This window comes from Oncorhynchus gorbuscha, linkage group LG16, assembly GCF_021184085.1.
Source record: "Oncorhynchus gorbuscha isolate QuinsamMale2020 ecotype Even-year linkage group LG16, OgorEven_v1.0, whole genome shotgun sequence".
Taxonomy (NCBI): Eukaryota; Metazoa; Chordata; class Actinopteri; order Salmoniformes; family Salmonidae; genus Oncorhynchus; species Oncorhynchus gorbuscha.
In genome coordinates, this window is record NC_060188.1 from 12,514,017 (window position 1) to 12,533,369 (window position 19,353).

Sequence of the window (19,353 nt, forward strand, 5' to 3'; positions counted from 1 at the left end):
CAACGATAGATATGAGTAAGAGATGAAAAGGAGGAAGAGGGATAAGGGAAGGGAAAGTGGATGAGAAAGAGATGGAGATGTTAAAAGATCATTTTTATTGAAAATAATCCCATATCCCCACGAACAAACATAGACAACCCATGAGCACCCGCTCTCACACAAATTTCTTGAGTGGAGACGAGTCTTTTAGAGAATTTGTGTGAGTGAGAGACAGAGCACATGAGTACACATAAAGAGAAGGAAGGTATGAGAGAATAGAAGGAAGAAGAGAGGAGCAGGAAGGTAGAATGACAAGGGAGGCTGTTTTCTTTTCTTCTGTCTGTTTCATTACTCCTCCTTCTCCTCTCCGTGTGTGATGACGTAGCAGATTTGCTTGTAGTCTACGTTGCCGGCCACATCTGGGGGGAAGGCAGCCCACAGGTTCGTCATCTGAGGGGAGGAGAAGGAGGGTCAGCCACTCGCCAAGTCAAGGGACAACGAGAGATCATGATGATATTCAAACTGAATGATTAGAAATGTATTCACCTCCTCTGCAGAGAACCTGTCGCACTGAGTGGTCAGGAGCTCCTGAAGGCTAGAGAGAGAGGGAGACAAAGTCAGAAACATTCATGAAGCTGTGGATTCTGTTATGGAGTGCACTCATTACTACAACTCATACTACTACTCATTACTGTAAAATAAGGAAGGAAATATTCTCACAAGTCCTTCTTGATGAAACCGGTAGCATCGGGGTCCAGGACCTTGAACGCACTAACGATGACATCCTCGGGATCAGCCCCTGAGACACACAGAGCGTCAGTCAGGCATGTTACACTGACAGCAAGACACATGCAATGTCCTCAGATATGGAAGTGTACTTAGAAAGCCACTAACACTTTGAAGCGATTATAACCTGGTTATAACAAGTTAGACACTGAGCCTAACAGAGTCAAACCAAGAAATTAGGATATTGTGAAACATAAATAGAGCAAGCAAGTACAGTGAGTTATAGACCCACCCTTGAGCTTCTCTCCGAACATGGTGAGGAAGACGGTGAAGTTGATGGGGCCGCTGGCCTCCTTGACCATGGCTTCCAGCTCCTCATTCTTCACATTCAACTGGCCTACAGAGCAGGGAGGGAGTGTAGGTTAGCTAGAACCATTATCTCTCTCTCTCTCTCACACACACACACACACACACACACATATACAGTACATATAGGACATTGTGGACATACTAAGGCACACTTTTAAGACAAATCAGTCACATAATATGTCCTCAGAATGTTAAAAGGTCTTAAATGTAACCCTTGCTCACCCATTGAGGCCAGCACGTCCCTCAAGTCATCCTTGCTGATGATACCGTCTCTGTTCTGGTCAATGATTGTGAAAGCCTGAGAAGGAGGGAAGGAGGGAGGGAAGAAGTGAGGAAGACAGAGATTGTCTGGCATGACATGAACACCAGTCACCAGAGTCTGCCAAGTTGTCATCCCTAGTGGGACATGGAGGAGGGGTGTTCAGTCCTGTGCGTAGTGGGACAGGGAGGAGGGGTGTTCAGTCCTGTGTGTAGTGGGAAATGGAGGAGGGGGGGGGTTCAGTCCTGTGCGTAGTGGGACATGGAGGAGGAGGGGTGTTCAGTCCTGTGCGTAGTGGGACAGGGAGGAGGGGTGTTCAGTCCTGTGCGTAGTGGGACAGGGAGGAGGGGTGTTCAGTCCTGTGCGTAGTGGGACAGGGAGGAGGGGTGTTCAGTCCTGTGCGTAGTGGGACATGCAGGAGGGGTGTTCAGTCCTGTGCGTAGTGGGGCATGGAGGGGGGTTCAGTCCTGTGTGTAGTGGGACAAGGAGGAGAGGGGTTCAGTCCTGTGTGTAGTGGGGCATGGAGGAGGAGGGGGGGGGGGGGGTTCAGTCCTGTGTGTAGTGGGACATGGAGGAGGGGGGTTCAGTCCTGTGCATAGTGGAACATGGAGGAGGGGGTTTCAGTCCTGTGTGTAGTGGGAAATGGAGGAGGAGGGGGGTCAGTCCTGTGCGTAGTGGGATATGGAGGAGGGGGGGTTCAGTCCTGTGTGTAGTGGGATATGGAGGAGGGGGGGTTCAGTCCTGTGCGTAGTGGGACATGTGGGTGGGAGCATGTGCACTCCATACAACTTAGGGACACCTCTGTCAACTATGGTCATTTAAGTGCCAGGTGCTGCCTATTTATGGCACAATGCTATGTAACCCTTGTTAGGCGAGACCTAAAAAGAACAGAAGAAATTGAAATTCTTACAAGTTCATTTAGGGAGAGCTCATTAAGTTACACCTGTTAAATCCTTCTTCCACTGTCCCAGCCTGTCTCTGGACCTCATCTCTTACGTCTATGAAACCCAAGAGGACCCCCATGGTTGATCTTGAACTTAAAAAAGCAGCTGGTAATCCATCTTCCTGACTCACACACATGCACACACACTCCCCCCATCCTTACAAAGTGTTAAGACGGTCCCAATGATTATGTCAGACATTCCCCAAGTGAAACTTAAGAAGTCTGTATCACTTACAGCAGCAAGAATTCCCTCCATCAAGTCTGTGCCCATATTCCTTGACAACACTTTTGAAAACACATACTATCATATACAATCTCCCACCTACTGCCAGATCCCTATTTCCTGACCTTATCCATCCTTCCATACACACAGTATCCTTCCCTACACTCCTTCCACTTTCTACCCTCCGTCTTTCATCTACATACCGTTCACCACTCCGACCTTCCTCTCCTCATAAACAGGTACACTAACCTGCCTTCCAAACTCTAGACCTTATCAGAAGCTCAAGAAGGTGCCACCCCCCACCCCTTCTGTTTCACTCACCCCACCTGCCCCCCCCAGTCACCCCCACTCATCCCCGTCCCCCTCACTGCCCTTCCCCTCTCCTCTGTGTGCAGAGTGCCAGCCAGGGCCCAGTTGTCCTGCCATACTTAAAACATGCAGCCCTCAGCAGCAGAGGACTTAAGATGAGAGATTGAGTGACAGCTGAAGGCTCAGACGAGAGGGAGGCCTGGAGAGCTCCAAAAGGTTACAGAAACTTCAGAGGGGGGGGGGGGGGGGCAGACAAAATAGCAACTGCACTGAGAATTTACCAATCAGAGGCCAGCCCCCACAATCTAATTTTGGGTTCGCTCCTTTAATGACACAAGGAAAAACAGTACATCATGATTGACTCATGTTTATAACAATATCAATTTAGCCGCTGTGCCTGTCTGTTTCAGCGTAAGCAACTATTTCAGCCACTCTACAGCAGAATTAGGTTACAATGAAACTGACTGGTGGCCAGACTAGAGTCATTCACTCTCAGCCCAGATAGGGAGTTGAAAGGAAATCTGTCCCATTGACATTTTAAGGTGTAAAGGTGATGAGGTGTTGCATAGTGTGTTAAGAAATCCTCACCTCCTTGTACTCCTGGATCTGGCTCTGCTCAAACATGGAGAACACGTTGGAGGAACCGCCCTCTGCTGCTGCTCCCCTCCTCTTGGCCTTCTTTGGTGCCTGAAGGACAAACACATCAACTGCTTAACAATGGGACCTTCTAGGTCTGTTCATCCTGCAGCTGTAGCCCTCAGAAGGCCAATTAGTGACCTTTGACTTCAGTGTCAAGCTGTTCCTGGTCAGCGACAGGTGAAAGGATGTCCTTGTGTGTAGGTCCAGTACACTGTTTCGTCCGCCATCTAGCGTTACAGTCTTTGATCTGACTATCAGTGTGATGTGGGGTGAATATGTGTGGTCCACCATTAAATCCTGCCACTATGTCTTAAATGTAGTTTACTACCTAGCTCTTGAAATGTTCTCAGAACAGTTCAGGTACAATCTTTCTCTGGCTCAGGACAGAGGACAGTGTTTTTGAATGTGGATGTATTAAAACATTAATTTTCCTCAGGTAGCTAACCTTTTACAGAATCTTCTATATAAATGTTGTTAATAAAGTGTTAACAAAATGTTTAGATCCTGTGAATGATATTGTATATCCAGGAACAGCTTTACACAAAATGTCTAAAAATGTCACCACCCAAAAATGTCCAAAGTACAGTTGAGTTTTAAAAAGTTCCAAAATTTATTTTTCAATCTAGCAAAAAAGCTTAAAATAGAAAAACAAGAAAATCTGGGAATGCTGTGTTATTCCTGGAGGTTCCCATCGACAGCACACAGAGTAGTGGACAGGTAAGCAGTCAGAAAGTGAGGACCGGTGTTACTCACCATCTCGAGACGGTATGTATGGAGGTTTGGATGGTCAACAAGAGAAGAGACTGATGTGAAGCCGCATTAAACCCCTATCCTCGGGGGCTTATATACCTCTGTAGACCGCGCTAACTTTAGCCACAGCCTCAAGTTTGGATTTGTAGAGACAGAGAGAGTGAGAGAGGGAGGGATGAGTTTGAAGCAAAAGTTAAGCGACAGGCAGAATGAGGGACAAGCTATCACCTTACAGGAGATCAGAAATAGACCCAGGAGTCTTGGAATGAAGGGAACCCGATACAACAGGGACCAGGCCATACGTTTAGTGTCCCACGTGGACTAATATGGACATTCAGGACGTAAAAGGCTTGATGGACTGCTGGCTGGCTGGACACATCTTGGTACCGTCCCACCCCTCCATAGTCTCCATCACCATCACCCTTCAGTGTGGCACATCAACCTATCATTGACTTTAGTTTTTACATTACAATATTAAAGGCTAAAATAAACACATTTTGTGCTCTTAGTGACTTGAAATGTACATTTTTATGCATGTGCATGCATGGGTAGATATATTTCTCTGTCTACACTTTCTATATTCATATGTCCAGCGATGTCCACAGGCAATTGAAACAGCCTTCTCACATTTTGCATGGCACTGCACTGTCCAGCATGCATGTGTAATGTCATGACAATACTGTCACTGCATCAATATTTGGAATATTTTGGGAACACTCTGGTACAGTGTTTGTGTACATTAGACCGTGTTAATTGGTGGCGGTAGTGAGGTCTCCCATAATCCCTCTAGAGCCCGAGCCTGGGTTTCTATTAGGCTAACATATGGAGTTGTAAGATGGTTATACAAAGGACCATTCGGCTATTTCATTTTGAATTTAAGGACCTCTAGTGGTATGTATCTATTTGAGTTAATAGGAAAAGGCCAAATTCAATGTTTCATAAAATAATAATAATAAAACAAATCATATTTATATATATACAGTGCCTTGCGAAAGTATTCGGCCCCCTTGAACTTTGCGACCTTTTGCCACATTTCAGGCTTCAAACATAAAGATATAAAACTGTATTTTTTTGTGAAGAATCAACAACAAGTGGGACACAATCATGAAGTGGAACGACCTTTATTGGATATTTCTAACTTTTTTAACAAATCAAAAACTGACAAATTGGGCGTGCAAAATTATTCAGCCCCCTTAAGTTAATACTTTGTAGCGCCACCTTTTGCTGCGATTACAGCTGTAAGTCGCTTGGGGTATGTCTCTATCAGTTTTGCACATCGAGAGACTGAAATTCTTTCCCATTCCTCCTTGCAAAACAGCTCGAGCTCAGTGAGGTTGGATGGAGAGCATTTGTGAACAGCAGTTTTCAGTTCTTTCCACAGATTCTCGATTGGATTCAGGTCTGGACTTTGACTTGGCCATTCTAACACCTGGATATGTTTATTTTTTAACCATTCCATTGTAGATTTTGCTTTATGTTTTGAATCATTGTCTTGTTGGAAGACAAATCTCCGTCCCAGTCTCAGGTCTTTTGCAGACTCCATCAGGTTTTCTTCCAGAATGGTCCTGTATTTGGCTCCATCCATCTTCCCATCAATTTTAACCATCTTCCCTGTCCCTGCTGAAGAAAAGCAGGCCCAAACCATGATGCTGCCACCACCATGTTTGACAGTGGGGATGGTGTGTTCAGGGTGTTGCTTTTACGCCAAACATAACGTTTTGCATTGTTGCCAAAAAGTTCAATTTTGGTTTCATCTGACCAGAGCACCTTCTTCCACATGTTTGGTGTGTCTCCCAGGTGGCTTGTGGCAAACTTTAAACGACACCTTTTCTGGATATCTTTAAGAAATGGCTTTCTTCTTGCCACTCTTCCATAAAGGCCAGATTTGTGCAATATACGACTGATTGTTGTCCTATGGACAGAGTCTCCCACCTCAGCTGTAGATCTCTGCAGTTCATCCAGAGTGATCATGGGCCTCTTGGCTGCATCTCTGATCAGTCTTCTCCTTGTATGAGCTGAAAGTTTAGAGGGACGGCCAGGTCTTGGTAGATTTGCAGTGGTCTGATACTCCTTCCATTTCAATATTATCGCTTGCACAGTGCTCTTTTTGTATCCAAATCTGGCTTTAAACTTCTTCACAACAGTATCTCGGACCTGCCTGGTGTGTTCCTTGTTCTTCATGATGCTCTCTGCGCTTTTAACGGACCTCTGAGACTATCACAGTGCAGGTGCATTTATATGGAGACTTTATTACACACAGGTGGATTGTATTTATCATCATTAGTCATTTAGGTCAACATTGGATCATTCAGAGATCCTCACTGAACTTCTGGAGAGAATTTGCTGCACTGAAAGTAAAGGGGCTGAATAATTTTGCACGCCCAATTTTACAGTTTTTGATTTGTTAAAAAAGTTTGAAATATCCAATAAATGTCGTTCCACTTCATGATTGTGTCCCACTTGTTGTTGATTCTTCACAAAAAATACAGGTTTATATCTTTATGTTTGAAGCTTGAAATGTGGCAAAAGGTCGCAAAGTTCAAGGGGGCCGAATACTTTCGCAAGGCACTGTATATATACACAGTGCATTCGAAAAGTATTCAAACCCCTTGACAGATTTATTCTAAAATGGATTACATACATGTTTTCCCCTCGTCAATCTACACACAATACCCCATAATGACAAAGAGAATTTAAAAAATTGTTATTGAAATTTTAGCAAATGTATTAAACTTTTTGTTTAAATACCTTAGAAGTGGTCAGACCAAGCCATGAGGTTGAAGGAACCGTCCGTAGAGCTCAGAGACAGGACTGAGTCGAGGCACTGCAAATTCTGCAGCATTGAAGGTCCCCAAGAACACAGTGGCCCCCTTTATTCTTAAATGGAGAAGTTTGGAACCACCAAGACTCTTTCTAGAGCTGGCTGCCCTGCCAATGAGCAATCGGGGGAGAAGGGCCTTGGTCAGGGAGATGACCAAGAACCCGATGGTCCCTCTGACAGAGCTCCAGAATTCCTCTGTTGAGATGGGAGAACTTTCCAGAAGGACAACTATCTCTGCAGCACTCCACCAATCAGGCCTTTATGGTAGAGTGGCCAGACGGAAGACACTCCTCAGTAAAAGGCACATGACAATGAAACCAAGATTGAACTCTTTGGCCTGAATGCCAAGCGTCACGTCTGGAGGAAACCTGGCACCATCCCTACGGTGAAGCATGGTGGTGGTAGCATCATGCTGTGGGGATCTTTTTCAGTAGCAGGGACTGGGAGACTAGTCATGATTTGAAGGAAAGATGAATGAAGAAAAATAGAGATCCTTGAGGAAAACCTGCTCCAGAGCGCTCAGGACCTCAGACTGGGGCAAAGGTTCATCTTCCAACAGAACAACGACCCTAAGCACACAGCCAAGACTACGCAGGAGTGGCTTTGGGTCAAGTCTCTGAATTTCCTTGAGTGGCCCAGCCAGAACCCAATCAAACATCTCTGGAGAGACCTGACAATAGCTGTGCAGCGACGCTCCCCATCAATCCTGATACCCAAGAAGACTCGAAGCTGTAATCGCTGCCAAAGGTGCTTCAACAAAGTGCTAAGTAGGGGTCAGAATACTTTATGTAAATGTTATATTTCAGTTTTTTATTTGGAATAAATTTGAAAACATTTCTAAGAATCTGTTTTTGCTTTTTCATTATGGGGTATTGTGTGTAGATTGAGGATATAGTTTAAAAAAAAAACATTTTAGAGTAAGGCTGTAATGTAACAGAATGTGAAAAAGTCAAGGGGTCTGAATACTTTCCGAATGCACTGTATATAGAGTACCATTCAGAAGTTTGGACACACCCACTCATTCCAGTGTTATTCTTTATGTTTTACTATATTCTACATTGTAGAATAATAGTGAAGACAACACTATGAAATAACACATTAAATCATGTAGTAACCAAAAAAAGTGTTAAAATCAAAATATATTTTATGTTTGTGATTCTTCAAAGTAGCCTTGATGACACTTTTGCACTCTCTAGGCATGGTATATATTATTATATAGAAAATAAAGGAAAAACCCTTGAATGAGTAGGCGTGTCCAAACTTTCGACCAGTTACAGTATGTGTATATATTTCACAGTTGGTTGGTGGCACCTTAATTTGGGGGGGACTGGCTTGTGGTAATGGCTGGAGCGGATTAAATGGAATGGTATCAAACGCATGGTTTCCATGTGTTTGATGCCCTTCCATTCATGCCGTTCCAGCCATTATTATGAGCCATCCACCCCTCCGCAGCCTCCTGTGTAATGTGTGTGTATATACAGTATTTTATTATTTGATGGAACATTGAATTTGGCCTTTTGCTATTAGCCCATAGAAACGCATTGAATGATATTCATACATGGCAAAAAAAGGAAGTATGTTTTTAAAGTGTCTGTTCTATATATCTGAGAGATGCAAGAAAGCTCAGGAAATTAATTTTAAATTAGTCTTGTAATTTCCTGAACTTTCTTGTATCGAATGGAAGGGCACGAATGGAAGGGCATCAAACACAAGTAAAACTAAATGCATGCTTTCCAACTGATCGCTGCCTGCACCTGCCCGCCCGTCCAGCATCACTACTCTGGACAGCTCTGACTTAGAATACGTGGACAACTACAAATACCTAGGTGTCTGGTTAGACTAAACTCTCCTTCCAGACCCACATCAAACATCTCCAATCCAAAGTTAAATCTAGAATTGGGTTCCTATTTCGCAACAAAGCATCCTTCACTCATGCTGCCAAACATACCCTCGTAAAACTGACCATCCTACCGATCCTCGACTTCGGCGATGTCATTTACAAAATAGCCTCCAATACCCTACTCAATAAATTGGATGCAGTCTATCACAGTGCCATCCTTTTTGTCACCAAAGCCCCATATACTACCCACCACTGCGACCTGTATGCTCTCGTTGGCTGGCCCTCGCTTCATACTCGTCGCCAAACCCACTGTCTCCAGGTCATCTACAAGACCCTGCTAGGTAAAGTCCCCCCTTATCTCAGCTCACTGGTCACCATAGCATCTCCCACCTGTAGCATGCGCTCCAGCAGGTATATTTCTCTGGTCACCGCCAAAACCAATTCCTCCTTTGGTCGCCTCTCCTTCCAGTTCTCTGCTGCCATTAACTGGAACGACCTACAAAAATCTCTGAAACTGGAGACTCATGTCTCCCTCACTAGCTTTAAGCACCAGCAGTCAGAGCAGCTCACAGATTACTGCACCTGTACATAGCCCATCTATAATTTAGCCCAAATAACTACCTCTTCCTCTACTGTATTTATTTATTTTGCTCCTTTGCACCCCATTATTTATATTTTTACTTTGCACATTCTTCCACTGCAAAGCAACCATTCCAGTGTTTGCTATATGTCACGCCTTGGTCATTGTATCTTGTGTTTTTGTTATATGTTTGGGTAGGCCAGGGTGTGACATGGGTTTATATGTTGTATTTCGTATTGGGGTTTGTATTAATTAGGAGTGTGTATTAGTAGGGGTGTGTCTAGTTAGGCTTGGCTGCCTGAGGCGATTCCTAATTGGAGTCAGCTGATTCTCGTTGTCTCGGATTGGGAACCGTATTTAGGCAGCCTGAGTGCGCGTTGTATTTCGTGGGCGATTGTACCTGTCTTTGTGTTAGTCACCAGATAGGCTGTATTAGTTTCACTCGTTTGTTGTTTTGTATTCTCAGTTATTTCATGTACAGCATTTTCTTCATTAAATGTCATGAGTAACCTACACGCTGCATTTCGGTCTGACTCTCTTCAAACAGCAGACGAACTTCATTACACTATATTGTATTTACTTCGCCACTATGGCCTTTTTTTGCCTTTACCTCCTTATCGCACCTCATTTGCTCACATTGTATATAGACTTATTTTTCTACTGTATTATTGACTGTATGTTTGTTGTACTCCATGTGTAACTCTGTGTTGTTGTATGTGTCGAACTGCTTTGCTTTATCTTGGCCAGGTCGCAATTGAAAATATAACTTGTTCTCAACTTGCCTACCCGGTTGAATAAAGGTGAAATAAATAAAGGCTTGTGGGTGTCGTAGAGCCAAACAACGATTTGTAGGTGTTCATGAGAGTCACAGCTTTCAATGGTGGGGTAATATTAATTGGATGCTACAGACATTTTTGCAAGAAGACTGACAAACACCGCTGTGGCCGACATCGGCCCATCCCAAAACAATTCAGATATCTCAAGCTTAAACAGACAGATTTTTATGGGGATTTTTAAAATTTTGCTAATTTGATTAGCACAAGGGTCCCGTTAAGAGGTTTTACCATCAGTGGCAGGAGTGCTAAAGAAACTATACTCCCTAAAACCAACCTTAGTTAGTGATGCACACACTTTTATTTGTTTTCATAGTGCCATACACAAAGTCAGACAGCCCCCCCCCCTCCCACACACAGTTTTATATTCCTATCCTTGTGGTGACCAAAGAATTGTTTTCCATCCTAAAAACAATTTACCCTAACCTTGAACCTAACCGTAACCCTAACTTTATTCCTAAACCCCTAATCTTAAACCTATATCAAACTGTAACTCCTAACCTTAATTGTAACCCTAACCCCAATTGTAACCCAAAACCTAACCTGTATGCCTAAAATAGCATTTTTCCTTGAGGACTCCTTGAGAAGGACAGTTACGCACACACACACACACACACACACACACACACACACACACACACACACACACACACACACACACACACACACACACACACACACACACACACACACACACACACACACACACACACACACACACACACACACACACACACACACACACACAGTGCTCTCTCTCCTTCCTCAAGTGCTTCACTCCTAATGCAATGTTGGAGGGGGACTGAGGGTGCAGGAGGAGCTCTGAGGAGAATATATATGAGGGACAGCTGAGAAAGACCAAAATAGCAAAGGAAACTTGTCCCCACACACACACACACATCAATTTTAAAACTGTCCATCCATAGTTCATCCACTCATCTAGTTATTTTTATATATCCCAGTCTGGTGTCTTTTATTTTATTTTAAACAACTTAAACCCAAAGTGCCGCCAGACAGGTGAGAAGCTTCCCCAGTGTCAGGAGACTAGGGTAGGGCCTGTAACCTGCCGTCGGTAGTCGGTGTTGTTCTATGACCTCTGATCTGCCTTGTTATTGCCATGGTAAACTGTAAAGTAAAGTCATGTTTCATTATCCTTTAGTTTATTTAACCAGGGAAGTTACATTCAAGGATGCTTGGTCATATGGTGTACCATACATTATCTACACACAGTTCTGTAACAGGACCCCATACTTCCTTATATAGAGTGCACATAGCCTACTTTATTATAAGACAGATTACTAGGGCTGTTCAATGTCGGTCCTGGAGGGACGAAATACTTCTGACTTTCATCCTCTCCTTCTAATAAGGGACTAATTCAGACCTGGGACACCAGGTGAGTGCGATTAACTACCAGGTAGAAACAGTGTTTTGGCCCTCCAGGAAGGGAATTGAACAGCCCTGGGTTACACCTTATGGCTTGTTTATATCCTGTCACAGTGTGAGGAGGTGTTAATATACAGATGTATGTGCTTTGTGTAAGGTGACACACTTCCACGCTCCCCTGGTCAAATCTATCACATTCTAGATGATTGGTATGAATTTCTGCTATGTGGTGAAGCCAAAGTCTCATCTTTGAGACGCACATAGAAAACCACTTTCACACTTCAACTTAAAAGGTTAAAGTTTCACCTTTTAGCTGACCCAGAGCAAATATGGATGTGAGCCTTGCTCAAGGGCACATTCACAGATTTTTCACCTAGTCAGCTCAGGGATTCAAACCAGCAACCTTTGGGTTATTGGCCCAATGCTCTTTACCGCTAGGATACCTGCCACCGTGTGTGAACTTCAGTTTGATCCGTTGATCTGATATTATTAAATAAGTAACTTGTTTATTTTACCACTGGTGTCTCACTAGTGTACATTATATTAATCCTCATATATCCTTATCTCAGAACCCAGATCCAAATCTCACATCTGTCATGAGAGACTACATTGGTCCTGTTAATATTAGCTCACTTTTCATCTCTTGGTTTTTCAACTGTATGTGTTACATGTTGGCTGGTGGATGGATGTCCCATCAGGGCAATACCAGAGAGGGCTCTTTGATACTTATGTTTCTCTCTATAACAATGTGATGATTGAATTAAACTGAGTCTTGTCACACGTTTTAATCAGTGGACATTAATGGTTTAATTCACATCTAGAGTTTGTAGCACCCTCTGGTGGTACAGCATGGCTGAGCTGCATAAACCTTTGTGCGCATTAAAGTTGCTTAAAAATAATGGATACATTTAACATGAAGGATATACTCCAAATTATGTAGTGCTGCACTGTAACTCATTATTTTGTTAAACAGGGATGTGAAGCCTTTACTTGACAGTGTGTAACAACACATCAATATATATGATGTTTAACACATCACAAGGATGTTTGTACGTTTGACATTTGAGTCATTCAGCAGACGCTCTCATCCAGAGCTACTTACAGTCAGCACATTCATCTTAAGATAGCAAGGTGGGACAACCACATAATCACAGGCATATAAAGTACATATTTCCTCAATAACATAGCTATCAGTAGAAGCAGAGCTGGAAGGGGGGTCAAGCGCTGATGAAGTGTTGCTGTGTTGTTTTTTTTTAGGGGTGGGGGGGGGTGAGGTGAGGATACTGTTTATTTAAGTTACTGTTTAAGAGGGTTTCAGATGTTTGTGGAAAATGGGCAGGGACTCTGCTGTCCTAGCTGGGACAGTTTCCCTCACCAGGACAGAGCTCTTCTCTGTCCTGGTGCCAGGACAGAGAAGAGCTTGGACAGGGCTGATCGGGAGCTGCCCTCCTGTAGGGGTGGGAGGGCCATGAGACCTGGGGTGGCAGAACGGAGTGCTCGGGTTGGGGTGTAGGTTTTGAGCATAGCCTGAAGGTAGAGAGGGGCAGTTTATCTTGCTATTCCGTAGGTAAGCACCATGGTCTTGTAGTAGATGCGAGCTTCGACTGGAAGCTCTTTGCTTCAATATTGCATAACTACCCTGATTGCTGACAGAAAGTTAAGCTTCACACTTACCATCAATATTACCTAGAAAATATACCAGTGATTTTAATGATAATTTACAAACAGTATCAGACAAACCAGTAGGCGTGCCAGTACTCTGAAATAAGAACGTGACTATCATTTGAGGAACTAGAGTGTTTAAGAGGAACCAGTCACCTGTGTATACAGCATGAGCTGATTATAGTCCTATAACCTAACATAAGCAGGCACAAAAGAAACACAGAGTTCCCACATCAGGGCTGTATCCCTGACAACCGGAGGCATCTGGTTGTTTGCAACACTTCTATGGGTGATAGTCTTATGAGTTTGATGATGAGTCTCTGCTTAGTGACAAGACATTTTTAGGCTCACCATCAACCTCATAGGACTATTATCCCATCATGATGTATACACAGGTGACTAGTTCTTCTTTAATGCTCTAGTTCCTCAAATTAAAGGCACTTTCTTATTTCAGATTACTGGCATTCACACCAAAGTTCTCATCAAAATAACCAGAGTGGTGACTGTCTGATCTCTGTGGGTCAGTGTTCACTCAGGTCAATGAGATCCCCCTCAAGGTGCTCCTCTTCCTCCTGCCTCCTCCTCAGCCAATCAGCTCTCAGCTGCTTCACCTCCTCTCCATAGTAATCATGTAGCTTGGTGAAATCCTCTAGAGGATCAAAGTCCACTTGTGGCCATTCCCCATATGGTGGTGCTGGTCCATTTATAGGTGTGACATGTGCGTTTCTCTTGGGCCAATGCTTAGGGGACCTCTTATTGATGACTTTGCTGGGGATTGGAGGGGCTTGTAATACATTACTGGCACTGTGGCTTCCCCCTTCTCTCCTCGCTGGTCCTGGCATGAGGAAGGAGGAGGAGCATGAGTTCAGGTAAGTCATGGATTGGGTAAGGCACATTGAGCCTGGACCAGTCATAGTGGTTCGTTGATGGGATTCAGCAGGGCCAGCTTGGCGTTTAGCCTCTGCTTAGTGACAAAAGAATACAGGTTGAGAGGCAGGAAAGGAACACATATTTTTGAAGCATGAATACAACAATACACACACACACCGCACTTTCTCCACACACTCACCTTCGTACTGCTTCCCCAGGTCTCTGACCAGCAGTGAAAGGTAACAGTGGCTGGCTGTGAGCAGGGCTTTGACCCAGCTCTCCTGGCCCAGCTGGTCCTCAGCAGCAAGCCCATAGGTTTTCAGCCCTGAACCTCTGAACACCATGGAGAAGGCAAACAGTCCTCCCTCAGACTCACAGCGCTGGACAGCACAGCCCTCTAGGACAATAACCCCCAGCAGGTGTCGATCTGCCGGACGCTCCTGGTAGAACAGGAGATTGGCTTTCAGGACAAACCAGCGTCTCTGGTAGGAGGAGGTCCTCTCTTTCTGATGTGGTATGTGTAAGAGGAGGATGCCAGGGTGGTGGGGTGAAAGATGGAGATAGGGAGGAGTAAGTTACAATATTTTTGATGAAGGGAAGTTGTAAAGAGTGAAAGAATAGATACGGAGATAAATACAGAGATAATTTTACCCAAATGAGTGCTATTATACAAGCCCTCCATTTCAATGTTCTATTTATGTCAGTGATATATAAATAGAGGGGGGGGGGGTGACATTGATAATAATAAACTAGCTTCAAATATCAAATGAGATATAATTATTATTAGGCAGGGAAACGCAAAAGGCCAAGAGGAGACTGTGCTATAACAGAATCTCACAGCATATTGATAATGTAATTTGTCTCTTGCTTGTGTCTGTTAAGTTTTACAATACCTTTTTGTAGAGGTATCCTTCTTTATCTATCGGTGAGGTGCAGGATAGGTAATGGGTTAAAATCTTCTCATGGATCTTCATTACAACGTTCTCCAACAAAGAGAGGATCCTTTAGAGGATGAAAGGCATCCTTGATAATATCAATCCAGCACCAGTAGTACAAACACATAACATTTGAGCCTTGTTTGTCTGTCATAATACCTCCTTTCTTTTTCACCAGTAAAGAAACATTGCCGGTAACCAGTTGCCATCATCCTGTATTCAACTAGTCCATTCATTATGACAATGATCTTAAATCTACACACAATTTCCACCTCTATCTCTTGCCAGTCTAGCGGAGGAGTAATGTGTCATCCAAACTTACCTCTCAGGGTCACTCTCTATCCATCCAATTGTATATGTTTTAGATTTTCTGCCATAAACCTTCACTTGTTCCTCTCAGTCTAATTCCCACAGTAGTTTGTGTTCACTGCAACACATCTAGAATAAGACATTGTTTAAATATATAGTTTCAGGTTACGAACACAGGTCCTCCCATGGGGACTAGAGGACAAGTGTTGAAATATAAATAACTCAACCCACTTCCTGGAAACAAAACCCTGACACACAATATTCTCTTTCCCCTCTACGCTTAAGTCCACACCTACTACCCAGATAGTATACATTGAGGGGGTGTTCTTCCTCACTTCCCTGTTCTGTGTAAAATGTTAAGTTAATTTCCTCAGTGATGCTTTAGAAAAAAGTCTTACTATATCAAATTGTATTAAATGTGTTCTTGAAGTTGATTAAATGTTCCTTACTTCCTCTGGTGATCGATTCATAACCAAGAATGAATCCTCTCATTAAGGCCTAGTTGGACCCTATAGCACCACTACATTAACATGAGTGGTTATGAGGGCCAGAGCCACATAAACAGAGCTTTATCATTGCAGTTTTTAACCTATTTAAATTAAGCATTTTTATGAACAATAAAAACAAAAAAGGACTAGAGAACAATAACAGTTATCTGACCTCGACCAAGGGAAAACTTGTGCTGGCACTGAAATCATAGAAGCCCAAAGATGATAAAAATACTATGTGGCTTGCCTAAACATAGTAACAACACAAGGCTCCTAAGAAAAGGAGGAGTGTCATTGGCCTTCAATAAGTTGGTGTCTAGATGCAAATACTACCCCCCCAACACCCATGAAATGCCCTAACATGGAGATAGATACGTTACAAAACATTTAAACAATTCGAAATTAACAAACTATGAATACACCCCGTTCTGGTGCTGAACGTTTTGAATTGTTTAGAGAACTTTTTGAGACCGTGACATCTCTTGAACACGCCGCAGAACTGTACGCATCAAGTTCGACATCACTTCCTGTTTAGTTGAATGGCGCTTGCAGACTTTTCGTATCGATAGCTAGTAGTTAGCGAGGTAGTTTTTGTTTTCCTTAGCTATCTGCATTTAGATACATGTTTTATTTTTGGCATTTTTAATTATCCTTATCCATACTCAGATGCACGCAAAGTGTTGTGAAGCTAGCTAACTTACGCCCCTTTAACGTTACTTACTAACTCTGCATGTGTCGTTGTTTTCTTTGTACCTGCTCGTATCTTAACGTTAGTCAGCTAGCAAAACAAAACAAATTTAGAAAGCTATAGCTGTAGTAGTCACACTATTGTGGAGATAATCGTATCACGTAAGTTAACGTCACGTGGAATAGTGTAGTCGCTTAAATATCGATAACATACTTATTCAAAAGCTTCAGTAAATGGTTAGCTAACTAACATTAGTTAACGTTAGCTAGCGCAGTAGTTAGCTAACGTTTGCTAATTAGATTGCTTCCGTTTGATTCATTGTAGTACAGTAATATGTAGACATGTATACTACAAACATGTACATTTAGATTTGTTTTCTCTTCTGTCATCAACAGAATGTCAAAAAGAAAAGTCACGTTTGGGGACGGCGATGGTGGAGAGTTGTTGGATGAGGACGTTCCAAAGAAAAAGGTGCTGCCACAAACACTTGTTCTCAGATCAGTACAGTGCTACATAAATAACAGCATAGAGTGGGACATAATAATTACATATGCTTTTTGATGTAATAATCTTTGTTACTTGTGTTAGTTAGAGGCATTTGTTTGAGGGTTTTCTATACTGACCAGTTTGCTTTGCTATCTCACCTGGGATCTCACCAGTTATGTGAGGACGTGGTTGGGCCGGGCTCCAGGTTCAAGGGGAAACATTCTCTGGACAGTGACGAGGAGGAAGATGATGGAGATAAGAGCAGCAAATACAACATATTGGCCAGTGACGATGTGGAAGGTTTGTCTTACCAATTTGATTGTCTTCATAACTGAGACCTGGCCCCTACAGTTATTTAAAGGTAGACTCTGAGAAATGGCATTGCCACAAGCAGCACCGCAGATATTGGGATGAGTGAGACGCAAGACTTCCCTCTGACACAGTATCTGCGCATGTGCATGGGTTCGCCTTACTCATTGCAACGTGGTAGCCACAGGACCAAATCAGCAGAGAAGTTGAGCATCGTGCTTCAACACACTTAGCTGTTAGGCAAATTGATCCACTATGCTGTTTAGTTTTTGCATCTGTCATATTGCTGAGTCTACCTGTTAATGTCTAAAAGTGCATGTTTTGTTTTAGGTCAGGAGGGGGCAACAATTGACTGTGACGAGGGAGTTCCCATCACACCCTTTAACCTGGATGAGGAGATGCAAGAAGGGCACTTTGACTCTGAAGGAAACTACTACGTCAAAAAGGATGAAGAGATCAGGGACAACTGGCTTGACAACATTGACTGGGTAACTGTGTCTTTAGTTATTTGATTAGTAGTTCACTGCAGAAATGTCACACACATTGAAGTAATGTATTTGTCTCGCTCTTTAGGTGAAAATAAGAGAGCAACCTACTAAACGAAAGAAGAAAGGTCTGGCAGCCAAGAGGAGGAGGAGAGTGGGGGATGAAGATGAGGCAGAAGAAGAGAAACAGCGAGAGGAGAAGCAGGCAGACAGTGACGAAGAGGAAGACATGGAAGAGAAAAAGGAGCCAGTAGAAGACTCCCTGGTATCCTTCAGCCAGCATCAGCTCACAGAGGCTGTGTTGGAGCTGCTATTACCTGGGGAGACTGTTGCCACAGGGCTTCGCCGGCTTGGAGGCCTGGGTGGGCGTAAGAAGGGAAAGCAGAGGGAAGAGAACGGGAAAGCAGAAGAAACAAATAGGGATACCGAAAAACTGGACAGGCTCACGGCACTTGCAGACAGACTGGTTGGGAGTGGGGTGTTTGAAATATACCAGCAGACGTATGAAAAACTGGCCTACACACTGAAAGGGAAGAGCCAGCAGCAATCAGTGGGGAGGAGTTTAAATGGGGAGGAGGAAAATGAGCTTGACATGTTTGCAGACAAAATTGACGAGAAGCACAGTGTCAAAGCTCCGGACAAAGATGATCAGGATGATGAGACAGGTTAGTGAGAGTAAATTGGTGTGCGGTCAGCTGGTTCCAAAACATTTACACTACTATTACAGGTGCAATTTTTGTTGACTTTTGAGATGTATGTGTAAACATATTTTGTTTGTCTTAAGTGAGTGATGAGGTGATGTGGGAGTATAAATGGGACACAGGAGAGAATTCTGAACTCTACGGCCCCTTCAGCAGTCAGCAGATGCAGGTTTGAATTATCTCTCAATTTTCTATTACAGTATATTGGACAATAAATTAATGCTAGTAATATCTGCACTTCTGCTCGAGTAACTGTCCTAGGGGTAGGAACATCAACAGTACCTGCCATTCTGCTCCTGGTCTGTTTTCCTGGTGGTCACAGTATATTTTCCTTCTTCCCTTATGATCCTGTACCTGGTTATACTGGATTAGGCCAGGCCGGTTCTGTCCAGTAATCCCTATTTTCTGTCTCTTTCAGGGCTGGGTGGATGAGGGCTATTTCAAAGATGGTGTTTACTGCAGGAGGATTGAACAGGGAAGCGCTCAGTTCTACAATTCCAAGAGACTAGACTTTGATCTTTACACATGACCATGATCATTTCTTGACTAATAATGTTATGTATTATGTTGTTTCATGTGGACCCCAGGAAGAGTAGCTGCTGTGTTTGCAGTGGCTAATGAGGACCCTAATAAATACCAATGATAGTCTCTCGCTCACACCCACACACACATCCACATTCTCTATCTGATCTCTTATTATCTGATCTCTTATTGTATGTAGCCTTCCTGTTTTAAAATAAACAAATTGGTATTTTATATTGTCTAT

General features: G+C 43.3%; 3 protein-coding genes across 6 annotated transcripts; 1 reads left to right on the plus strand and 2 right to left on the minus strand.

Moving 5' to 3' along the window:
- Positions 1-78: 78 nt before the first annotated feature.
- LOC123999174 (myosin regulatory light chain 2, skeletal muscle-like) lies at positions 79-4,356 on the minus strand. Its single transcript, XM_046304667.1, has 7 exons — positions 4,201-4,356; positions 3,397-3,495; positions 1,297-1,372; positions 998-1,102; positions 700-778; positions 526-574; positions 79-429 (listed from the first exon to the last, which is right to left on the minus strand). The coding sequence occupies exons 1-7, from the start codon at positions 4,201-4,203 to the stop codon at positions 328-330; spliced, it is 513 nt and encodes a 170-aa protein (XP_046160623.1). The 5' UTR covers positions 4,204-4,356; the 3' UTR covers positions 79-327.
- Positions 4,357-11,440: 7,084 nt separating this feature from the next.
- Positions 11,441-16,131, minus strand: LOC123999979 (sesquipedalian-1-like). Of its 3 annotated transcripts, none has more exons than XM_046306039.1 (4): positions 15,880-16,131; positions 15,080-15,188; positions 14,386-14,692; positions 11,441-14,277 (listed from the first exon to the last, which is right to left on the minus strand). In XM_046306039.1, the coding sequence occupies exons 2-4, from the start codon at positions 15,158-15,160 to the stop codon at positions 13,838-13,840; spliced, it is 828 nt and encodes a 275-aa protein (XP_046161995.1). In that variant the 5' UTR covers positions 15,161-15,188; positions 15,880-16,131; the 3' UTR covers positions 11,441-13,837. The 3 variants fall into 3 exon arrangements, with proteins under 3 accessions (XP_046161995.1, XP_046161997.1, XP_046161994.1); XM_046306041.1 differs by lacking the exon at positions 15,880-16,131 and adding an exon at positions 15,444-15,868 and having other exon boundaries at positions 11,441-14,151; XM_046306038.1 differs by lacking the exon at positions 15,880-16,131 and adding an exon at positions 15,444-15,860.
- Positions 16,132-16,419: 288 nt separating this feature from the next.
- On the plus strand, positions 16,420-19,343 carry LOC123999932 (CD2 antigen cytoplasmic tail-binding protein 2-like). Of its 2 annotated transcripts, none has more exons than XM_046305973.1 (7): positions 16,420-16,502; positions 17,002-17,077; positions 17,266-17,392; positions 17,732-17,889; positions 17,975-18,551; positions 18,671-18,756; positions 19,006-19,343. In XM_046305973.1, exons 2-7 carry the CDS (start codon positions 17,003-17,005, stop codon positions 19,114-19,116), a joined length of 1,134 nt encoding a protein of 377 aa, XP_046161929.1. In that variant the 5' UTR covers positions 16,420-16,502; position 17,002; the 3' UTR covers positions 19,117-19,343. The 2 variants fall into 2 exon arrangements, with proteins under 2 accessions (XP_046161929.1, XP_046161928.1); XM_046305972.1 differs by having other exon boundaries at positions 16,442-16,767.
- Positions 19,344-19,353: the final 10 nt, after the last annotated feature.